This window comes from Mirounga angustirostris, unplaced genomic scaffold (genome assembly GCF_029215605.1).
Source record: "Mirounga angustirostris isolate CCGP_5_RB_7025 unplaced genomic scaffold, mMirAng1.0.hap1 SCAF_6, whole genome shotgun sequence".
NCBI lineage: Eukaryota > Metazoa > Chordata > Mammalia > Carnivora > Phocidae > Mirounga > Mirounga angustirostris.
In genome coordinates, this window is record NW_026991714.1 from 77,696,789 (window position 1) to 77,719,050 (window position 22,262).

The 22,262-nt window shown below is 47.0% G+C and overlaps 2 protein-coding genes across 2 annotated transcripts; both read left to right on the forward strand.

Annotated features, from left to right (window-relative positions):
• Nucleotides 1-444: 444 nt before the first annotated feature.
• LOC123845591 (interferon-induced protein with tetratricopeptide repeats 3-like) lies at nt 445-9,606 on the forward strand. The gene is made up of 2 exons (XM_064594581.1): nt 445-585; nt 7,684-9,606. The coding sequence occupies exons 1-2, from the start codon at nt 557-559 to the stop codon at nt 9,131-9,133; spliced, it is 1,479 nt and encodes a 492-aa protein (XP_064450651.1). The 5' UTR covers nt 445-556; the 3' UTR covers nt 9,134-9,606.
• LOC123846383 (interferon-induced protein with tetratricopeptide repeats 1-like) lies at nt 446-21,759 on the forward strand. The gene is made up of 2 exons (XM_045877753.3): nt 446-585; nt 20,019-21,759. Exons 1-2 carry the CDS (start codon nt 557-559, stop codon nt 21,460-21,462), a joined length of 1,473 nt encoding a protein of 490 aa, XP_045733709.1. The 5' UTR covers nt 446-556; the 3' UTR covers nt 21,463-21,759.
• The last annotated feature ends 503 nt before the right edge of the window (nt 21,760-22,262 follow it).

Below are 22,262 nucleotides of genomic sequence, written 5' to 3' on the forward strand. Positions count from 1 at the left end.
ACACACAAACACCGTAACATTTATATTTTTGTTTCCTCATTCTAGGTTTTTCATTAAATTTTTCTTTTTCATTTTCAATAGAAAAACAAGTTATTTTAAAAATATTTTTCTTGTATCTTGTACCTGTATGACTTTATTGTATTTAATGGGTTTTGTTTTGTTTTGTTTTCAAACACGATAAATAAAATGTTCCCTTGCAAGAAAAGAAAAGCCATTTCCTGGGACTTGCCCTAGATTTATGGTCAGATTCCTGGGCGTGCTTTCACATTCTCTCCAACTGTAAGTTTCAGAGTCATGTTTTTAAAGGACATGTTTGACTGAGTCATCACAGATTTCCACCTTAAGTTTTCTTTTCCTCCTCTTGAACTGAATCAGTTTCACTTTCCATTTCCATTTCCTTTCACTGAGGCAATCGCTCAGAAAAAGGGAGAAAACATCAGCTGATGTGCCCCCCTCCGCGGCCCCCACACTCCTTATATAGCTCCTTCAGCACTGACTTGAGGCAGACTCCGAAAATTTCAGAAGAACGAATCAGCTGGGAGCCCCGCTTTTCAGAATGGAAGATAAGCAGATGGCAGACATGAGGTCAGTGACACAGGAATGCATCAGATCTTGGATGCAGATTGTAAACTGAGCTTCTGGGTGCATGCAGGGTCCTGTGTGGTCCGGTTGCTCATGGATGAAGCGTGCGCTTTCTCTGTGTTTTTTTTTTTTTTCCAGTGGACACACTCAGGCTCCTGGAGCTTCTAGAACTGCTCCCCTAGCTGGGAGCCCGGATGACAGAAAGGTTTGGCAGGAGTGTTAGACCCACTTGGGCACAGTTTGCAGATTCAGAGTTAGACCTCGGGGGAATTACTCGTTATGGGCTTTTTGGTGGTGGTTTTCTTTGAAAGGACTAAGAGGTTAAAACCTTCTTGCCTTTTTAAAAGGAAGCATTTCTTTTCAACAGATATTATTATAGGTGGAATTGGTAGTGCAAACGCAACTCCTGCTGAGAAGAATTTTGTTCTGAAACGTTTGATCAGTCCTAGGTGGGAAGTTGAAGAAACAATTATTACAGATGGGCATTTTTCCAGAAATCTTTTACGAAAACAAAACAAGAAGCTTAGGGTTTGTTTTATTTCTGTGATCAGAGCTGGGGAGCAGCAAGCAATCTCCCATCAAAACATAATGACCTAATCTCTTTTTTAATACTGATGTAATAATGTCTAGTGATGGAAAGCAGGTCAGTGGTTGCCTGGGATGGTGCGGAGGGTTGGCGCTGGCCAGGAGGGCACACTGGGGAATCTTTGGGGATGAGATCGAGTCTGTAAGGAGATAATGGTGGTGGTTGCTTGGCTATATACATTGGTTAAAATTCATCAAACTGTACACTTAAAATTTTATTGTATGTAAAGTATAATCTTAGCAAACTTGGTTTTTTAAAATGCTTGTAGACATGCTTAAGATCTGCCATCAGATAGAGCTGAGAGAAGAAGAAACTGTTCCCATCAAACACCCATGGGGAGGGAGGATCCCAGTGACCACTCAGGGAGTGAGGAAAGAAAGCCCCCCCCTCCCCCGCCAAATGCTCTGAGGGGGCTGGTATTTGGGGATGGGCTGGGTAAGAGGAAGTCACTGCCAAGTGCCTCGGGTTATGCTTTCCTAACTATGTGTCTCCATGAGCGGGGCTGACCAGAAAACGTGGCCCTGCCCAGCGCCGTGTTTGCGGGTTTGCCGAAGAGGCTTTACAGCAGCCTGTGCTTGGGTGTGTCCAGAGCCCCTGACCTGAGGAAGTCTGGGGGGTAGGGGCTCTCTAGACTCTGCTGGACTAATGCCCACATCAAGCTGCCCTGTCCCCAGAGGCTGTAGGGACAGGGGCAGGTTGGGCTGCTCCTTGACAACAGGGCTTAAAATTGCCAAAGGGGAAAAGCACCTCGGGGAAAGCCCTAGCACCTGCCGGCCGGCTGATGGACACCCTCCTCTGCCCCATGAAAAATTCACTTAGAACTATGACACTAATATGCCAGCGATCGTGGCGGTAACAGTTTCTATGTGGTCAGCAGTCGGTAGCCCTACTCTGTTCAAAGTCCTTTCCACGTTCAGATCATCTTCCCAATCGCCCGAGGAAGGAAGAACTGTGATTTTTTTTTATTAGCCTCATTTTCGAGATGAGCGAAATGAGGCTCCTAGGGCAAATTACTTGCCTAAGAGAGTTAAGTGTCAGAGCAGGTCATTAGTGCTGAGCATCTTGTAACTGTGCATAAGGGCCAAGAGTGTGGAGTGTCTTAATTCTTTTAATTATGCTCCCATTAGAGAGAAGGGGCGGGGACTAAAAAGACTAGGCTCTCAGTGGCCCTATTTGGAGAATGAGGATGGCTGTCTTTGAGGGAAACTCACACCTTAGAGTGCACAGAGCCACACCTTAGAAGAAGGAAAAGGGGATCTCCCCAGGGCATAGTTCCCTATAACTTGGATGGAAGGAAAAAGTAAATTCATTCAGGGACATTTTGAATGAAAGGAAATGAGGCTTAGTGACAGGATTTTAGGAAATATTCCAGAGCAGGTCAAAGAGAGAACAGAAATCCAGGTGTCTTGTGGTCATGTTCCTTTATTCTAGATTGTTTGACTCACCGGTTGATACACTACATTATCTCTGACAAGTACATGGGAAACTGCTTTTCAAAATCTCTCTGGAACAGTGCTTCTCAAAATGTGGTACAGGGAGGGGTTCCTGCAGGTACAGAATTCCCAGGAGGCTTGTACAAATGCAGATTCCTGAGCCCAGGCCCACCCCCAGATTTCAACAGACGCTCTGGGACTAGGGCCTATATCCACAATGCGTTTTTCCAAATCCCCAAACAGCTTGCGTGGAACCCCGGTCCCAGCAGATGGTGACTTCAGCTCTGACACATTCAGTTTCAGCTTCTCCTTGGAGCGGATCTAGATAGCATGACATCAGGCTCATTGTCCTTTCCTGTTTGATAAAAGCACAGACCTCAGGGCTAGCTTCCCCAGGTGGAAGCCTCTTCAGCATCCGCTTTCGATCCACGAGCAGAAAATAAAATCAGCCTGGACCCCAGCTTTTCAGAATTGAGAGAAATAGCCATCATGAGGTAAATCTGCCCTACTTTTCTGACAGAAAGTTGAGAATGTCCCACAAATCTTGTTCTTGCATGCAGCTTCCCGAATGATGCCGATTCAGTGCTTGCCTATCTTAACAGTTCATGCGTTTTTATTTCTGTGGCCCAGTTCTGACTTACAGACCCTGAGGGAAGTGCTCCCAGGGGACCTGGCGGGTGGGAAGGAGCAGGAGCTGTTGAGAGAGCCCCGAGGGAGATCCTTCAGGCAAAATCCTGTCAAAAGGGCCGGGAGGGGGCTGGATGCAGCACAGTTACAGGAGGTCCTGGCCCCTGTTTTGTTTCTTGGGTGAAAAGACTGAGTCAGCGAGTTTTGTTGGGGTGGTTGTGGTTATTTCAAAAGTGTGCTTACTTCTCTGCAAAGGTGCCGATGACTAAGTCAGCATTGCACAACCCCAGTTCATAATAAGGCTGCCCTTCCCCGGAAATCTGCTCTTTCAGAACTGAGAAACTATGTCGGAGGGGAGGAAGAAATACCAGTCCAAAATGTGCCCCTTTGGCTTGTGGGTTATTTTGAGCTAAAGGCAATCGAGACCCAGCAGGCTCCAGAAAAACCTTTACCTCTCCCTTCACTGCCTGACAGAATTTCGATAGGGGGCCTGCCCAGAGATAACTCTTTATCTGAAAGACTTGCATGCACAGCAGGGCAAAGGCTGATTACCAGCCCTCTGTACTCGTCTTCCCGGGAATGACTGACTCCCCACTGCCTTGAAATCCCAGGCCCCCGTCCACTCCTCAGCTGAGGATGGTACATGAAACTCTGCTGCCTGACTGCCTTTGGGTCTTAGACTTGTATGGGGCTCCTGCACACATGAAATTGAATCTTTTCTCCCCTGCTCATCTGTCTTATGTCAATTTAATTACTAGACTAGCCGAAGAACCTAGAACAGTAGAAAAAAAATTCTTCTGAGCTGACGGCGTGTACCTGAGGCCTCCTCTTACTGACCTGAACCCATCCACAGGCCTCCCCTGCTGACGATGAACAGGGAGAAAGTGTTGCAGTATCTCAAACCGTAGCAGATGGCGGGTATCCCAACTGAGCTGGGTGCTCTGTTAGAATGCACAGTAGCAGGCCCTGCATTCTGAAATCCAGATTGAGTAGATCAGAAACAAAGCCTAGAAAAAAAATACGTATGTATGTATGTATTTATTTATTTAAGAAAAAAAGTATGTATTTAAAGAGGACCACAGATACTTCGCCTACCCCATGGTATGTACGTAAGTGTGAGGGCAAGACACCCAGAGTGGGTGGGGAGTGGGTGGCCTGGGAAGGACACTGATACAAAGCAAGGCTTGCCCATTGAAGGGGTGTTTGAGGATGAGAAACTGGTGATTAGAAATCTCGGCCAAAGGGGGAAATCTTCCTGGAGCCTTACTACTCCTACTCGCAGTGTGGTCTGAGTCTGACATCCCCCGGCAGGTTGATACAAAGGCAGTATCCCACCCCTACGGAATCCAGATCTGCATCTGCACAAGGCCCTTGGGTGATCTGGTCCCTGTGCACATCAGAGTGGGATTAGCTCTGCTCTGGAGAGTTCCTGGGCTCACTTTCTAAAGTGATGGGCTCCCTGAGTGGTGCCTGTTCTGACCAACTAATTGGGCATGCGGTCTGCCTGTCCCTGCACACATCCCATGCGACAAGCTGCCTCAGAAATTCCTGTTCTTATCATTATGAGGTTAAGGGCCTCTTTCTGAACATTTCAAGATTCTACTCTAGTGATGGCTTTGACTAGGCCTTGGGAGAAGAAGTGGCATCGACGCTGGGGTCCGTGGGTCCTGCCAACAGACTGTCACCATCCAGGAAGGTGGGGAAGAGAAGCAAGAAGGAGCGCCGGTGGGTTAAATATGGGTATTTCCTAAGGACTAGCACTGCCGGTTTTATCTGCTTTGCTCAGCAAAACCTCATGGCTGCAGCTGGAGGCCCTGAGAAGTCTCTTCCTGGGCCAGAGGGACTCCCACCTCCCCAGGGTTTCTCGTAGATTTAGAATCTCCAGGTAGGAAGGGCATCCAACACCCCATGTTTTACTTGAACTTACACATTCTCTTTATTAAGTTTCTGCCACAGTCATCCTACCCGATTGCTTTTTTTCCCTTTCAATATCTGAATTCAATTATTGCTCAGTAACTTCATAAATTGCACACATATACATATAAAGAGCATTTATTTTTTTTTAAAGATTTTATTTATTTATTTATTAGAGAGCAAGCGAGAGAGAAACAGCGTGAGAGGGGAGAGGGTCAGAGGGAGAAGCAGGCTCCCCGCTGAGCCGGGAGCCTGATGTGGGACTCGATCCCAGGACCCTGGGATCATGACCTGAGCCGAAGGCAGTCGCTTAACCAACTGAGCCACCCAGGCGCCCTATAAAGAGCATTTAGAGAAACTTTCCAAAAGCACATGTGAGCTAAATTAGTAAGTGAGGAAGCCTTGGCAAATGCGTATTGGTTTTTAAAAAGGCAATAAGTAGGGGCGCCTGGGTGGCTCAGTTGGTTGAGCGCCTGACTCTGGGTTTTGGCTCAGGTCACGATCCCAGGGTCGTGGGATAGAGCTCCGTGTCAGGCTCTGCGCTCAGCGGGAAGTCGGCTTGGGATTCTCTCTCTCCCTCTCCCTCTGCTCCTCCCCACACACGCTCTCTCTTTCTCTAAAATAAATAAATAAATCTAAAAAAAAGACAAGACAAGATGCCTGATATGACTTCAGTCTTCCTAAATTTTAAGATTTGCTTTGTGGCCTAACACATGATCTATCCTAGAGAGTGTCCCATGTGCACTTTCAGAGGATGGTATATTTTGCTGCTATTGGATGGAATGTTCTGTAAACGTCTAAGTTCATCTGATCTAAAGTGTTAAGCCCGATGTTTCTTTATTCATTTCTGCCTGGATGATCTATCCACTGTGGAAAAGGGATATAGAAGTCCCTTCCTGCTCCTGTCTTGCTGTCCATCCCCCTTCCAGTCTATTAATATTTGCTTTATAGATTTCAGTGCTCATGTGTTGGGTGCATAAACACTTATTAGATATCCTATCCTATTCTTGGATTGACTGCTTTGTCATTACATAATGACTTTCTTTCTCCTCTTTGACTTGAAGTCTGTTTTGTCCAATATACGTAGAGGCACCGCTGCTCTCTTTGGTTTGCATGGAGTAACTGTGCCTGCCCTCACTTTCGGTCTGTGTGTGTCCTGAAAGCTGAAGGCAGCATGTGTTCTTTACATCTGTTCAGCCCTTCTATTTCTTTCGATTGGAGAATTTAGTTCCTTTATATGTGAAGCAATTTTGGATAGTTACAGACTTACTATGGCCACTTTGTTCCTTGTTTTCTGCCTGTTTTATAAACCTTTTGCTTCCTTCCTATTCCCTTGCTCTATTCCTCTGTGATTTAATGCTTCCCTATAGTAGAGGTATGCTTGTATTCTTTTCTCTTTACCTTTTTGTGTATTTAGGACAGGTTTTTCTTTGTGGCTACCATGAGGCTTAAATAAAACATCTTATAACAGATTATTTTAAGTATATAACTTAAGTTTGAAAGCATACCTTTTTACTTCTCCACTTAAGTAGTTGCCTATCTTCCTGAATAAACTGCCTTTTGTTACCATAAATGTCCTAGCATGGTCAGCTCTAGCATTGGTGAAGCTGTGGTATGGATGAAATATCCCAAAGCGTTCCATCCTCAGGGCTCTCTCACGGGTTCAGGAACGTAGAGTGAGCTTTTCTGCTTGCTCTATACTTCATGAGCCATTGACATCTCCCGGAGCTTATATATGACAGGGTGGAAAGATGTTTTATCTTGGAGAGAGAATCTTTATCAATAAGTGCTTAAAATATAGTCTGCTGGGGCGCCTGGGTGGCTCAGATGTTTAAGCATCTGCTTTCAGCTCAGGTCATGATCCCAGGGTCCTGGGATCGAGCCCCGCATCGGGCTCCCTGCTCCGCGGGAAGCCTGCTTCTCCCTCTCCCACTCCCCCTGCTTGTGTTCCCTCTCTCGCTGTGTCTCTCTCTGTCAAATAAATAAATAAAATCTTAAAAAAAAAAAAAAAGAATTGGCTCACATGATTATGGAAGCTGAGGATCATAATCGTGGCCTGCTGTCCACAAGCTACAGACCCAGGAGAGAGCCAACAGTGTAATTCTAGTCACAGTCCAAAGGCCCGAGAACTGGAGGGATAATGCCATAGGGCTCCCGTCCAAGTCTGAAGGCCTGAGAACCAGGAATGCCGACGGTATAAGCTCCAGTCTAAGGAGAGGAGAAGACCAATGTCCAGCTCACACGGCCAGACAGACGGAATTCACACTTCCTCTGCCTTTGGGTTCTACTCAGGCCCTCAGCAGACGCGGTGAGGCCCATCCACACGGGGGAGGGCGGTCTGCTTTCATTCAGTCCACTGAGTCAGCTGCTAATCTCTCCTGGGGACACCATCACACACCCCCCCCCAGAACTAATGTTTAACTAGACATCGGGGGTCCCACAGCCTGGCAAGCCGACACACAAAACCAACCTGTAACTGCGTCCCAGGTGCAATGCTTAGCAGTCGCGCCATCACAGTGACCGGGTTTATTTTCTCCACAGTGAGGTCAACAAGGATTCTCTGGAGAAAACCCTTCCACAGCTGAAATGCCATTTCACCTGGAACTTACTTAAGAAAGACAGTGTCTCAGGTGATCTAGAAGATACAGTGTGTCACCAGATTGAATTCTTAAACACGGAGTCCAAAGCTACAATGTACAATTTCTTGGCCTACGTAAACCACCTGAATGGCCACAGCGAGGCGGCGCTGGAGCACCTGCGCCAGGCGGAGGAGCTGATCCAGCGGGAGCACCCGGATCAAGCGGAAACCCAAAGTCTGGTCACCTGGGGTAACTACGCCTGGGTCTACTATCACCTGGGCAGACATGCAGACGCTCAGATGTATGTCGACAAGGTGAGACGAACCTGCGAGAAGTTTTCAAACCCATACAGCATCGAGTGTCCCGAGCTTGACTGCGAAGAAGGGTGGACACGGCTGAAGTGTGGGGCAAAGCACAATGAAAGGGCCAAGGTGTGTTTTGAGAAAGCTCTGGAGGAGAAGCCCAACAACCCAGAATTCTCTTCTGGGTTGGCCATCGCGACATACTGTCTGGATAATAAACTACAGAAGCCACTCTCCATGGATGCTCTGAAGCAGGCCCTTGAGCTGAATCCCGACAATCAATACATCAAAGTGCTCTTGGCCCTGAAATTGCAGACGATGAATGAAGAAGCTGACGGGGAGCAGTTGGTTCTGGAAGCCCTGGAGAACACGCCTTGCCAACCAGATGTCCTTCGCAATGCAGCCACATTTTATCAAAAAAAAGGTGATCTAGACAAAGCTATTGAACTGTTTCTAAGGGCATCGAAATCCATTCCAAACAATGGTTACCTCTATCACCAGATTGCGTGCTGCTATAGGGCCAAAATCAAACAAATTCAGGATACGGGAGAATCTGAAGCTAGTAGGAATGGAGAGAAGATTGGAGAACTAAAGCAGTGTGCTATTGACTATGTGATTAAAGCTATCGAGAAGGGAGTAGATCCGCTGTATGCATATTCTGATGAGCTCCTGGAAACAGAAGACTATTATCAGATAGCTTGCAGTAAGGAGCTCCCCGGCACTCAGAGGCAACAACCCCACCAGCACTATCGCGACTTTCAGGGGCGTCACGGGAAGTCTAAAGACACTGCTACCCAATGTAATTTGGAGGGTTTGCCCACAAGCACAGAGGAAGGAAAGACGGAATACCCACCACAGAACACCGCTGGAAATCAGCTTCCACAAAATGCACCAAATTCTTGGTATCTCCAAGGATTAATCCACAAGCTGAATGGAGAGCTGCTGCAGGCAGCCGAATGTTATGAGAAGGAGCTGGGCTACCTCCTAAGGAACAGCCCCACAGGCATAGGCAGCCTTCTCCTGCCACTGGCTGAGCTTGAAGAAGGCAGTGAGGCAGTGGGCCGGGGCCCACACAACCCCACTCCCAGAGTTCCCGGAACCCTGAGCTGAAACACAGAGGAGGGATGGGAGCACAGTCAGGGAACCCGCGACACCCCAGGACTGCTTTAGGGTACATTTTTGTAGAGTTGCTTCCTCGTATCTGTCTCCCCTTTCCATCCCAGCCGCGCACACCCCTCTAGCCTGTGGGCCTTACAACAAAATTACCCGTGGACACAGGGCTTCGGCCTGCGTGACGCTGACTCATTCTTAGTTTGCCCTCCATTCATCAGATCTCCCCCATCTCTGTCCTTACTGAGACTCTTAGCTGGCCACTGCCTGCCAACAGCTCTCCCGGACTCTGCCCCTTTGCTATCTAGCCTTCTGGAGCCCCTGAAAGACCACCTTTGAACTAACCCTGGAATATTCCTTATGTCTTCCTCTTGGCTTCAGCCATGTGTTTATATATATTCTCGATTGCGACACTCCAGTAAATATGTGTTCTGGATAGTGATGCTACAATAAATTTTAAAATTGTGACTCAGGATTGAAGAAAGTGTGTGGTTTGCATGTGTGACTAAGGGTAATACTCATTCCCCAAGTTTCTCTCCGGGACACTGTCTAGGAACAGTGGGTAATGATACAGCCGTACCGTACCATTCTCGATGTGCCCATGGGAGCTCCAAGGTGGAACCGGCCTGCCCTTGACTTCTGTTCCAGGCCAGGGCCTCGGCTGAGCCCAGGGCCCAGTCAGCAGCTGCTGCTACTGAGCAGAGTGGCTGTGCACCCAGAAATACCTGGGCAGTGGCCTCCCTGACCGTGTGTAGGGGACACCAGTACGAGGCTGGCTGGAGACAAAGGTCTTCACTCTCCTGAGCGAATGAAAATATTCAAGTATTCATCTCCCCGCTGGGGAAACCCACAGTGCCGTCCACCATACAGCAACTATCCACCTCTCCTCGCCCCACTCCAAGGCCTGCATTCGTATGCTCTCCTAGTGGTATCATCTGATTGTCTGTGTACAGAGGAAGACTGTTATATACCAGTTCCCAGACAAGACAGAGGGCCCGCCATTCCCAACTCCTTTGTGAGTAGAGGGTCAGAAACTTGACTCTTTCCTCATGCAGAAGGGGAGTTCTGGGAAGGTGCTTCATAAGCAACATTGGCTATAAAAGCAGCAGACTGGGCGCCTGGGTGGCTCAGTTGGTTAAGCGACTGCCTTCAGCTCAGGTCATGATCCTGGAGTCCAGGGATCGAGTCCCGCATCGGGCTCCCTGTTCGGCAGGGAGTCTGCTTCTCCCTCTGACCCTCCTCCCTCTCATGCTCTCTGTCTCTCATTCTCTCTCTCGCAAATAAATAAAATCTTAAAAAAATAAAAAAATAAAAAGCAGCAGCCTTCGGTGATGGTGCCCCCCAGCCCTGAATTATCTGCTGGCTCCAGCAAGGCTGGGGGAGCAGCCGAGTGCCCAGCAGTCAATTGCTGACTCCTGGCCAGCCTTGGCCTACAGCAGCACCGTCTCTTGTGTCCAGTTCCAGGGGAGTTGCTGGGTCCATGGAATATGAATATATGAAACCAACATTGAGAGCGTGGAGGAGCGTGGGGTTGGGGGCAAGGTGGGGACTGGCTACAGCGACAGTGGGGGGGGCGCCATGTAGGTGAGGAATGGCCTACCATATGCAAACACACGTGCTCAAGGACACAGATTTTAAATAGTAGAGTGGTGATCAGGGAGATTGGAGGTTTCCCCAACAGGGTTACCTGGTCCCATCCCCAGGAATTATACATAGATGACTCCGAGAAGGATCCTGGACACCACCCAGGCTGTCCCTCCATGCTCAGAGTCCCATCCACCTTCCAGACGGCATTGACGATCCCAGAATTGCTGTTGACTGGTCCTAACCTACACACGTATGCTGTGATTTATTTTGCTGCCCAGACAATTTTATTGAAAAGATGCCTCTGCATCTACAATCTACCATTGTCTGAGGGAATACCCTCAATCTGCACTTCCTGGTGTGTGACCCTGACCTCGCACAACTCTGCCTCCGGAGACCCAGAGGGGAGTAACATAAATTGCTGGTTTTCACAGACATCCACTCCCCCTTATTCCCTGGGAACATATCCAACCTTACCCAACTAGTAACCTGGTGGGGACTTAGAGCTCCGAGACTGATGCCATTTTACCACCTAGGCTGTGGGGCAGGCTCGGCTGGTGGTCACACAGCATGTCCCAGCAGATTCCAGGGCTGTCCACAAAACAGACGACTGGAGGAGCGGGGTGGGGGGGGGATCAGTCTCCCCAGGGGAAACCATGGACTCCTCCCCTCAAGCTTACCAGCTCCAGAGAAGCAGGGACTCTAACTCCTCTGCTCACAACTATATGCCCATCCCCATAGTGCCTGGAATGAATGAGGCTCTCAAAAACTTTTGAGGAATGTAGGAACACACTGTCTCCCCTGAGAATCTGACACTGCCATTATGACCAGCTCAGAGTCACATCTTCCAAGACAACTTCTCTGAATCCTAGGAGAGGGTGCTGGGAAGATGAAACAGTAAGTGCCCAAGCTACAAAACAGTAACAATAAAACAATAGCAGGTTATGTGCTGGCCTCTGAACTAGGATCTGTGCTAAGCGCATTGCTAGCATCTAAAAACCAGTGTGGAAGGTACGAGGCTCAGAAAGTTTTGCTAACTTGTCCGAGGCCCCACAGCTAGGGAAGGGTATGACTGACACTCAAGCCCATAACCGTATGAAACCAAACCACCCTGCTCCCATGCATTTCTGTGCATTCTGATGTGCTATGTCCTGATTTTGCTGGCACAAGCCAAGAGGTTTCAGGCTGTACTGCAAAGGCGGTTCAGAGCCCCGATTTGTGGATTTCTACTAGAATCTTTTCCTGTCATTTTCTCCACTGAATCCAAATTCCCCTCCCTCACATTGACTCCTGTGTGTGATTCCTGAGCATTCTGGCTTTCCATCTTACTCCTCCTTCCCACTGTGTTTTGCAATCTAGTGTCAGGTTTTTAAATGCATCCTGATACAGCAAATTCACAGGACCGTGAGAGTGGTAATGCTCCTCAAGCTACATGCAAAGAAATTTAGAATTATGTCTGTGCAGGGCTGAAACAGCCCCTCCAGAACCACCAGCAGCTGACACAGGGAGCTCCATTTTGTAAAAGTCAGGCCCGGACAGCAAAGATCTCTTAAACTCTCAGTGTATACTAGACTCGGACTTTAAGATTTTCCTCTGCAGTTCATTTTCGATTCATTCTCATAGGAAACTGGGAAGGGTGGAGAGAGCCACACTCAGCAAGTCGTGGCCTGTCTTCTCTCTCCTTTGCTCTACTGGATGGAGTTACCATTCCCTAATAGGCTGCTACATTGTGTTTTCCAATGAGAATCCCAGGAAGTTGGCATCAGGGGTCCCTAAGACACCCACCTGGGTTTGGTGATTCACTAGAAGGACTCACAGGACTCAACATACCATCCTGCTCAAGCATTAGACTTATTACAACAACAGCAAACTCAGCACAGGGAAAGAGTGCATGGGATGAAGGCGAGAGAAACCTAGGCACAAATTCCCCAGAGTTCTGTCCCAGTAGAATCCTACAGATGTGCTTAATTCCTCCAGCATCAAATGTGACCACACGTCTGAAGCTAGTTGGAGCCCCAGTGCCCAAGGATTTTACTGGGGACTCGTCACACGGGCACCCCCTGCTTAGCACATATCAAAATTCCAGACTCCCAGGAGGAAAGCAGGTGTCAGCATTAACCACATGGTTTGCACAAACATCGTGGGCACAGTAAACCAAACTAATCGGTTAGGGAATGGGGGGAACATTCCCAAAATCCCAGTTTCCAGATGCCAGCCAAGGCCAAATCTTGCAAGCAGGCCTTTCTAAGGATCATAGTCTAAGGCCTGATACGTTAACCCTTTCCTGCAGTTCATCCCGTTGGTGTTCGCATGCCACAGGTACCTACCCCTTTATCCTTCCTTTTCCCAAACTGTGCTTTCACTGTGTTTGGGTGGGTGGGGGTCCTTCAAGCACAGACTGAGGGGACCCACGACCCCCCTGGGGTTCGCCAACATGCTAAAAGGACTCACATCCTACGCAGGCCGGCAGAATCGCCGCTAAGTTTTATGATAGTGTAAGGGAGGAAAACAAATCTTTTTCACCTACACTCCCAGGTTGTCCAGCAGGGGCCCTGCCAATTAGGCTGACAAAAGAAAGATTGGTGGGCGCCTGGGTGGCTCAATTGGTTAAGTGACTGCCTTCGGCTCAGGTCATGATCCTGGAGTCCCTGAATCGAGTCCCACATCGGGCTCTCTGCTCGGCAGGGAGTCTGCTTCTCCCTCTGACCCTCCCCCCTCTCATGTGTTCTCTCTCATTCTCTCTCTCTCAAATAAATAAATAATCTTTAAAAAAAAAGAAAGATTGGCAAGAGAAAAACAGCTGTTTGTTAACTGGGACATCCACCCATACACCTAGGGGAGCTCAGGGATGCATCACTTAAAGGGATGAATGGAAGTAGAGCTTATATAGTGCAGGGGAGCAAAAATCTTTCTCCCTCTAACCTCCTACATTCAGTGGCTGGGCCCATGAATCCAACTGATCAGAGCCAGGTGAACAAGAGAAAAAATAGTTTAAATTACATACGTACATGCAGGAGTTCATAAGGAAGACGTGGCTTCCAGAGGTGCAAGATGACTGAGGCTTATAGACCCTCATGCAGGGTTAGTAAGTCACTGGCAGACCTAATCCCCATCAGCTGGTACTCAAACCTGGCAGAATGAATTTGCTGACATCATAATGTCAATGGATTTTCCTTTTCTTCCTTTTTTTTCTTTTTTAAGATTTTCTTTATTTATTTGAGAGAGAGAGTGCATAAGCCTGGGGCGGGGGGCAGAGAGACAAGCTGACTCCCGGCTGAGCGCGGAGTCAGACGCAACATGGGGGCCCTGAGACCTGAGCAAAATCAGACGCTTACCCTACTGAGCCACCCAGGCGCCCCTCGTTGAATTTTTCTAAGGCTTCACGGTCTAGTGCGGGGCCTCCTGTCTCCATGAACACGTGCAGCCCAGAGAGGCCAGAGATAATTGAACTGGGATGCTGCAGTGGCAGCACCAAGCACCTGACAATCGGAATGATGTTGACCGTGTTGAACTCTACCTGAGTCCTGTGCTACTGGACAAATGCAACGGCCAAAAACTCTGCCTGCCCCCCCAACTCTGGTGTCTGAGAATGTGAAGAGTTAAGCTATCCAGGGGATTGCAGCCTCAGTATCCATTTTGTTTCGTTGAATTATTTGTCCCCATGATCAGTCAGAACAAAATGCCTGTAAATTTAACTTGGCCAAATCTCTCTCTTTCCCCACGAGAGCCTGAAATTTGACTCCCCCCTGAAGTTTAACAAGTATTGGAAGGCCAAACAATCCCTTTCCAAGCTTGGCTGACAACAAGGAAAGATTTCCTGATCTCGCCACCCTCTCCCCTCCCCTCCAACATCTTGTTTCCAGCCTTGTTTATACCTCTACATAAAGGAAAAGCCCTCTTCTAACTAATCTTTCAGACATTTGCAGATCTTAAGACCAGAACTGTCTCCCTATTGCCATAATCACTTTCCCTTAATCCAAGTCTTTTTTCTCCCCCACTTTATAAACTCAATTTTTAGAGCACTTTTAGATATATGGGAAAATGCACAGGAAGTACAGAGTTCTAATATACCTCCCTCCTCCAGATTCCCCTATTATGAACATGCATTCGTGTATATATTAGCTCCAACTACACGAACCAATATTGATACATTACTCCTAACTAGAGTCCATGGTTTACAATAGGGTTCTTTGTATCGAACACAACATTGTGTATCTCCCATTACTTTATAATCATAAGAGTTTCATCGCCCTAAAAATGCCCTGTGCCCCCACTATACCACTTCTCCTAAAGCCCTGGCAAGCACTGATCTTTTTACCCTTCCTATAGTTCAGCTTTTTCCAGGATGTCACAAAGTTGGATTCATACAGGATATATAGCCTTTTTAGGATGCTTCTTTCACATAGCAGTGTGCATTTAACGTTCTTTCATGTCCTCTTCATAGCTTGATAGTGCATCCATTTTAACTGCTGAACAGTATTCCGTTGTGAGAACGTACCACAGTTTACTCCCTCACCTGTTGAGTCTTGATCGCTTCCAATTTTGGCACCAGCAGTGGTGCCTGATCAGCCAGTTCACTGAGAGGAGATGGGTATAATCCAGCCCTGCACCTCTGCTTCTGTGAGTCCAATCCCCAGGTGGTATTTTGCCTGTCCTAGGAACAGTGAGCGGCTAGATCTGACCTAAAGACCCTCGAACAACTGATGACCTTTGGTGAAGGCCAGTGCCAAGACACCTGAAACAAACGCATGCCTGGCTGGACACTAAGGATGTTAACCACATATTGGGGCACCCGTCATACAAAATGTTTCATTTCCAGAACATCAATCTGGTGGTCAGCTGGCACTTTCACAGTCACATATTCCTTGTATCTGCTTCTGCAGGTTTTCTATGACTTGAGATACAAGTGCTGGTTTGGCGGTCCCAGGCTAGAGCCTTCTGGAAGCCTTAGAGTGAGCAGCCAGCATCCTGCACCTTTGCATAGCCTCAAAACACGCCCCCTCCAGAGCCAGGTGTGGTCACAGCACACATTCTTAGAAGTCTTCTCTGCGTAGGGAGTCAGGGGACTATGCTTCTGCAAAACAGTTCAGTTGAAAGATTAAGAGTTAACCCAAGAAGGTTTTTCAGGAAGAAAGAACCCTTCCTCTGTGATTACAAAGCAACCAACGTCGACTGCTCTTGTTACAATTAAATGCTTATGAATTTGTCTCTCCACCTAGATGGCAAGTCACCCAAGAAGAGGAAACAGGTCATATCCGAGTCCCAAGATATTTCAGACAAGTCTAAAACTGTTAGCCTCCTAGATCCTGATAACCTATCTCATAGATATTATAAGAGCATGCTACGCAAGACCTTGAGCCTAGTTCGTTTGTAAATGTGCCTGAAAAGGTACATTGACGATGCCAAGCGAATGAATACTGACAAGTAAAAATATAGACACAAAAATCCAATCATAACTACAACACGAGGGAGTCAGCCGGAAATCTAATTTATGGTAGCTCAAACACAGCCATTAAAACCCCTCACATGGTATGAAAATTAGTGTACCTTTCAGAAAAGAGTAGTTCGTGGTGCCTGAATATTTTTTCTTATGGATGTGATGGCATGTATTTGCCAAAGTGAGTAATCTCCAACGTTTGACCTCCAGGCTTTGACCTCCAGAGGTCAAAGCACTTTGACCTACATTGCTTTAGCATATTGTATGAATTATTAAGGTGCACATGGAGACACCAAGGCATGGGGGAATGAAGTTACTGACTCGGAGCCTCATAGAAAGACAGGTAGGTATTGGCAGTGAGCTCCTGACCACTCTTGCATAGCGCTCCCGCCTGAAAAGGACCTAGGGATTATCTAAGAAAGTACTTCTCAAACTTTAACATACCAACAAATCACATGGACATTAGGAGGACTCTAATATAGGAGGTCTGTGGAGGGGCCTGAGATGCTGGACTTCCTAAGCTTTAGTTGATGCTGATGCCACTGGTCCACAGACCACACTGAGAAGCCAAAGTCTAGCTCGGTGGTTTTTAGTGACAATTATTGAACAACACAATTACCTTGGAGTTCCTTCCTTCCTTCCTCCCTTAATTAATGAATGAATCATCAATCAGTGATAATTCTGATGCCTGGGCCTCCCTCTCAGAGATTCTGATTTGTTGGACTGGAGATCAGCTCAGGTGTCAGAACTCGTTTTTATTTTTCAAAGATTCCCAGGGAACTTTCCATTTTGCAGCCAGGGTTGCAAACCACTGTCCAAGGCTAACCCTTTTATTTAACTGATGAAGCAACTGGTAAAGTTTATTTATATATTTTTTAAAGATTTTATTTATTTTTTTGAGAGAGAGAGAGAGCAAGAGCAAGAGAGAGAGACAGCACAAGCAGAGTGAAGGGCAGAGGGAGAAGCAGACTCCCCACTGAGCAGGGAGCCCGTGCAGGGCTCAATCCCAGGACCCTGGGATCATGACCTGAGCTGAAGGCAGACGCTTAACCAACTGAGCCACCCAGGCGCCCCTATTATTGCTCTTTTTAATTTGTGAATATACATCAGCGCACGTGCACACACGTAGACACACTCACACGCTTTATTGGCTGTTTCTTCTCTCCCTGATGCTGCTCTGTCCCATGTAGCTCGTGGGTCTGTTTTTCCCAAGGAGACAGTGGGCAAGATTCTGCAAACCTGATCAGCTGAGCCAGAGCCCCACAGAAGCAGGAGTACCGCCAGAATCATAGCAATCACGGGACACATGAACACTTCCTCTGTCTATCTGACAAGTTGTCACTAGATGTCAATAGGTGAAGGGGACTAAGGGGCACAGACTTCCAGTTATACAATAGATAAGTCAAGGGATGTGAAGTACAGCATAGGAAATAGAGTCAATAATATTTTAACAGCTCTCAACGGTGACAAGTGGACACGAGACTAATCATGGGTGATTATTTCAAAATATATATAAATGTCAAATGACTATGGTTTACACCTGAAACTAATACAATATTGCATGTCAGCTATACTTCAGTAAAAAATGTTTATGCATAATAATTTTATGCACAAAAATTCCAGAGCCACCCAGCTGTCAGTACAAACAGCCCTTCTAAACTTCATGTCAGTACCAGCTTACACTTCCACGCCTTTCTTTCAGATTTGGATTAGGGCTGGCGATTTACAGAAAGTAAAACTCAACTGGCCTGCTAGAAACCTCCCTTCTGATACAGAAGTAGAAGGAAAGAGCTGAAATGGAGAGATCCCCCTTCCAAAAATCTCTTCTCCCCCACACAGGTCAGCCCTTCCCAGGGAAAGGCTGGATGCCTACTGCCCCCGAGGCTTTGCCAGGCTCTGTGTGTGGGCAAGTCCAGGGCTCCCTGACTTGGGCCCTAAGGTCAGAAGACCCAGACTGCTCTGGCCTGAAGCTCACAGCACAGCACCCTGTCTCAGTAACTGCACAACCAGAAACATGGCAGCATTCTCCAAATGCTGTGGAGTTATGGCTCCGTATGCTCCAGATGGGAAAGGGCTCTAGCTGGAGGCCAGTGTAGACTGCCCACTGCCCAGATGGAGTGACTTGGGACACATCATGAAAGCAACGCCCCTAATTGCTGAATGCTCTTCAGTGAGACACGCTTGCCATGTGTATTGAATTTCGTCTCACCACAACCTGTGAGGAAAGATCTAGTACTCTCCTGATTTTATAGGTAAGGAATTAGAGCTTAGGAAGGTGGACCAACTAGCCCGTGATCACATGGCCAACAGTGGCCAAGTCCAGCACTGAACCCAGGCACTGTGATTCCAGATAGACTTCACCACTGAGCACCACTGGTCTGTGTGCACAAAAGCAAATGAAGGCAAAATGTCTTACTAGTTCTCATTGTGCCCAAGCCGGGGAAGAATGAAGTGGATCTCAGAGGGGAAAAAAGTGTCCCATTGGCCCCATATCTAGAATAAAAATTATTCCATGGTGGAGCTTTAACCTCTTGCATTCGGAGCACATAGCCCTAAAGTAGGGGAGACGGTATATGTCTGGAGAATTTCCCGCCATCAGGTGATTCTGTCAAGTGACAGGTCTCGGACATGCTTTCGAATGCCCCCGGATTTCTCCCTCCACGTAAAACAATGTTTGTCTAAAAGCCACTGTTCCCTTTAAGTGAACTTCTGCTCCCACAGTGGGCCATCTTGGTCCTGGTTCCCTTCCTTCGGCTCCCCTGGGTACTCCACTCTCCATTTCCATGCTCCCATTTTGCTTAGAGTTTTACTGCTACTTCTATCATTACAGTATACTTTGGGAGTGGGATTGGGATTCTCTATCTGTGGGCAGTCTTGAGATGTGTTGAATTGGGGAAGAACACGTGGATCTAAGCCATCTCCTGTGCTTATAAGATGTTAAGAGGGCCAGTACATTGTTCTAGGAACAATGCAACGGGCAGATGTGGTCTACTGCAAATTGCCTAAGTCCCTCCTTGGATGAGAGATAGAAAGATGTCTTTAACTCATCCAGAGAGAGATCTTGCACTACATTCCTTCTCAAGCACACACTTTTCCTAAAAAATTCTTTATATTGGAATGCATAAAATAGATACATTTCCTGTTTGATATTCCTTTTCTGGTTAATCCTTCTTGTCTATATAACCTTCAACGTAAGAAATGTCAGGACACCCCTCTGTGTGCTGAAGCAATTATGTAGAAGTTGCCTGCAGAGAAAGAAGAAAGAGCCCCAGACATCTGGGAGCCAGCCCGACACTCTAGGCTAGGCCCTGGTGTTGCTAGACAGCAACCCACAGCAAGAACCCGTGTCCTCCCATAGCACCTTCACATTACATCAATACCAGATGAGACCACCCTGACACCATGACAGATTATGGCAAAAACAAGGCCACTCCATAAACATGTCTGAACACAGACAAAAATACGAATGCCGTCCAGCGGGGTCCCAAAAAAGGCCAAACACAAGGGGAAGCTGTCTCCACTTCTCTTCTGACGGCATTAGGGATGTACCGCAGTGTTGACAGGGCACAGAGGGAGAGAAGGGTTTTGTAGTGTTGAGGGTAGGGCTAAAACGATTTTGACATTAGCAGAATTAATATCTCTCGAGCTGCCTTCTAGAGAACACATAACCTACCTGGTGGTGCCATGAAGTGACGAGCATTTCCTCAGGGTTTTTATGTCAATGACCACAGAAGCCAGAGAGGCAACAGATACTGGGAAGACAAGAGCACTGCGGCGTAGAATTTGACTATTCAAAGTGCTGGCTTCATTCCCATTAGACTGAACGCTCCTAAAATTACAAATAATTGTTGTCTATTTTTTCAGTGACAGATCAAATGGGAATCCCCTTGAAGAGAGCCTGGTTCAACTGAGATGTCACTTTACGTGGGAGTTGCTAGTTGAGGACACCGAACTGCCTGATCTGGAAAACAGGATCTTGGACGAGATTGATTTCCTAGACACCAAATACAACGTGGGGATCCACAACCTGCTGGCCTACGTGAAGCACCTGGCGGGCCAGAACCAGGAAGCCCTGAGGAGCCTGCAGGAGGCTGAAGGCTTAATCCGGCAGGAACGTGCCGCCCAATCAGATGCGAGACGTCTGGTCACGTGGGGCAACTACGCCTGGCTGTATTACCACATGGGCAGACCCGAAGAAGCCCAGGCTTACCTGGACAAGGTGGAGAACACCTGCAAGGAGTTCGAGGCTCCCTCCCGCTACAGGGTGGAGTGTCCCCAGATGGACTGTGAGGAGGGATGGGCCTTGCTGAAATGTGGAGGAAAGAGCTATGAACGGGCCCAGGCCTGCTTTGAGAAGGCTCTGGCAGTGGACCCGGAAAACCCTGAATTTAGCACTGGCTATGCGATCGCCACCTACCGCCTGGACGTCTTTAACAAAGCAACACAGGTCAGTGAGGCATTCTGTCTGCAGACCCTGAAAGAGGCCATCAGGCTAAATCCAGAAGATGCATATATTAAGGCTCTCCTTGCCCTGAAGCTTCAGGACGTAGGCCAAGAAGCTGAAGGAGAAAAGTACATTGAAGAAGCACTGACCAACATGTCCTCGCAGACCTACGTCTTCCGATATGCGGCCAAGTTTTACCGAAGAAAAGGCTCTCTGGACAAAGCTCTTCGGCTCTTAAAAATGGCCCTGCGCGCCACCCCCTCCTCTGCCTTCCTGCACCACCAGATAGGGCTTTGCTACAGGGCACAAATGATCGAAATAAAGAGAGCTGCCAACTGGCAGCCCAGAGGACAGGTTAGAGAAAATTTTGACAGAATGGTACGAATGGCCATATCTCATTTTCAATTTGCTCTGAAACAAAAGCCCACATTTGACATTGCTTATATACACCTCGCAAGTATGTACATAGAAGCTGACGACTACAGAAGCGCTGAAGACACATACCAAAAAGCACTCTGCTTGAAATCACTGGAAGAAGAAAAACTGCAAAAGATACATTTCTACTATGGTCAATTTCAGGAATTTCAAAAGAAATCTGAGGTCAATGCAATTATCCATTATTTGAAAGCAGTAAAAATAGAGAAGGCATCATTGTTAAGGGATAAAAGTATGAATTCTTTGGAGAAATTGGCTTTAAGGAAACTTCGTAGAAATGCATCAGATGTAGAAAGCTTGAGCATTCTTGGGTTCATCTACAAAGTCAAAGGAGAAATGAATAAGGCCCTGGAGTACTATGAGCAGGCCCTGCGGCTGGCTGCTGACTTTGGGAACTCTGAGACACAATCCCTAGCCGTGGAAATATGAACCACGTTCACATTTTGTTTGATTTTTAGGTAAATGTGTTAACTCTAATCATTTTTTCTGCTTGCTACTTTCAGAAACATATTAAGTAATCTACTATAGTTATACAAGTTTTTAACATTTATACTCAAACCTGATAAAATATTGTTTGTATTCAGTAGTGAATAGTGAAACAGATATATATACATTTCTGTATGTGAGAGTGAGAGGAACCATTTCTCTGTGTATGTTATCTAGTAGAAAAACAGTTTTTTGAGTAGATTTGTAGCAAATAAAGCACTGGACTTCCATAAAATAAAATGTTTAATTCATTTGTTTTATCAACAAACAGTTTTCAGTGTTAGACACTGAATATGGTGATGTGGGGGAGGAAAAAATCTTTTTACTCTACCCATCTTAGGTTCACTGGCCAGGACCCTGAATGAGACGGACAAGGACAGATTAACAAGAGAAAAACAGAGGTTTATTAGCACATGCATCTCACATACACATGGGAACGCCCAGTGATGAGTAAATCAAAGGGTGGTTAGAACTTGGACTTACATAGCATCTAACAAACGAACATTACATTTAGAGAAGGGATAAGAAAAAGGAAAAGAACCTTGAGTTTCTAGTGTGGCAAACTGTAGGAAGGTAAATATATGGGGGAGATTAGTGGAAAATAAGAGCTAGTTAATAAGGTCTGTCATGTAGATTTCTCCAGTAGTGACTCTGGGCTGATAAGGGCCTAGAGTTGTCTCAGGCAATCAACTTCTCTCTCGCTGGGTAGAGAGGGTAAGGGGACACCTTTACAAATTTATGTA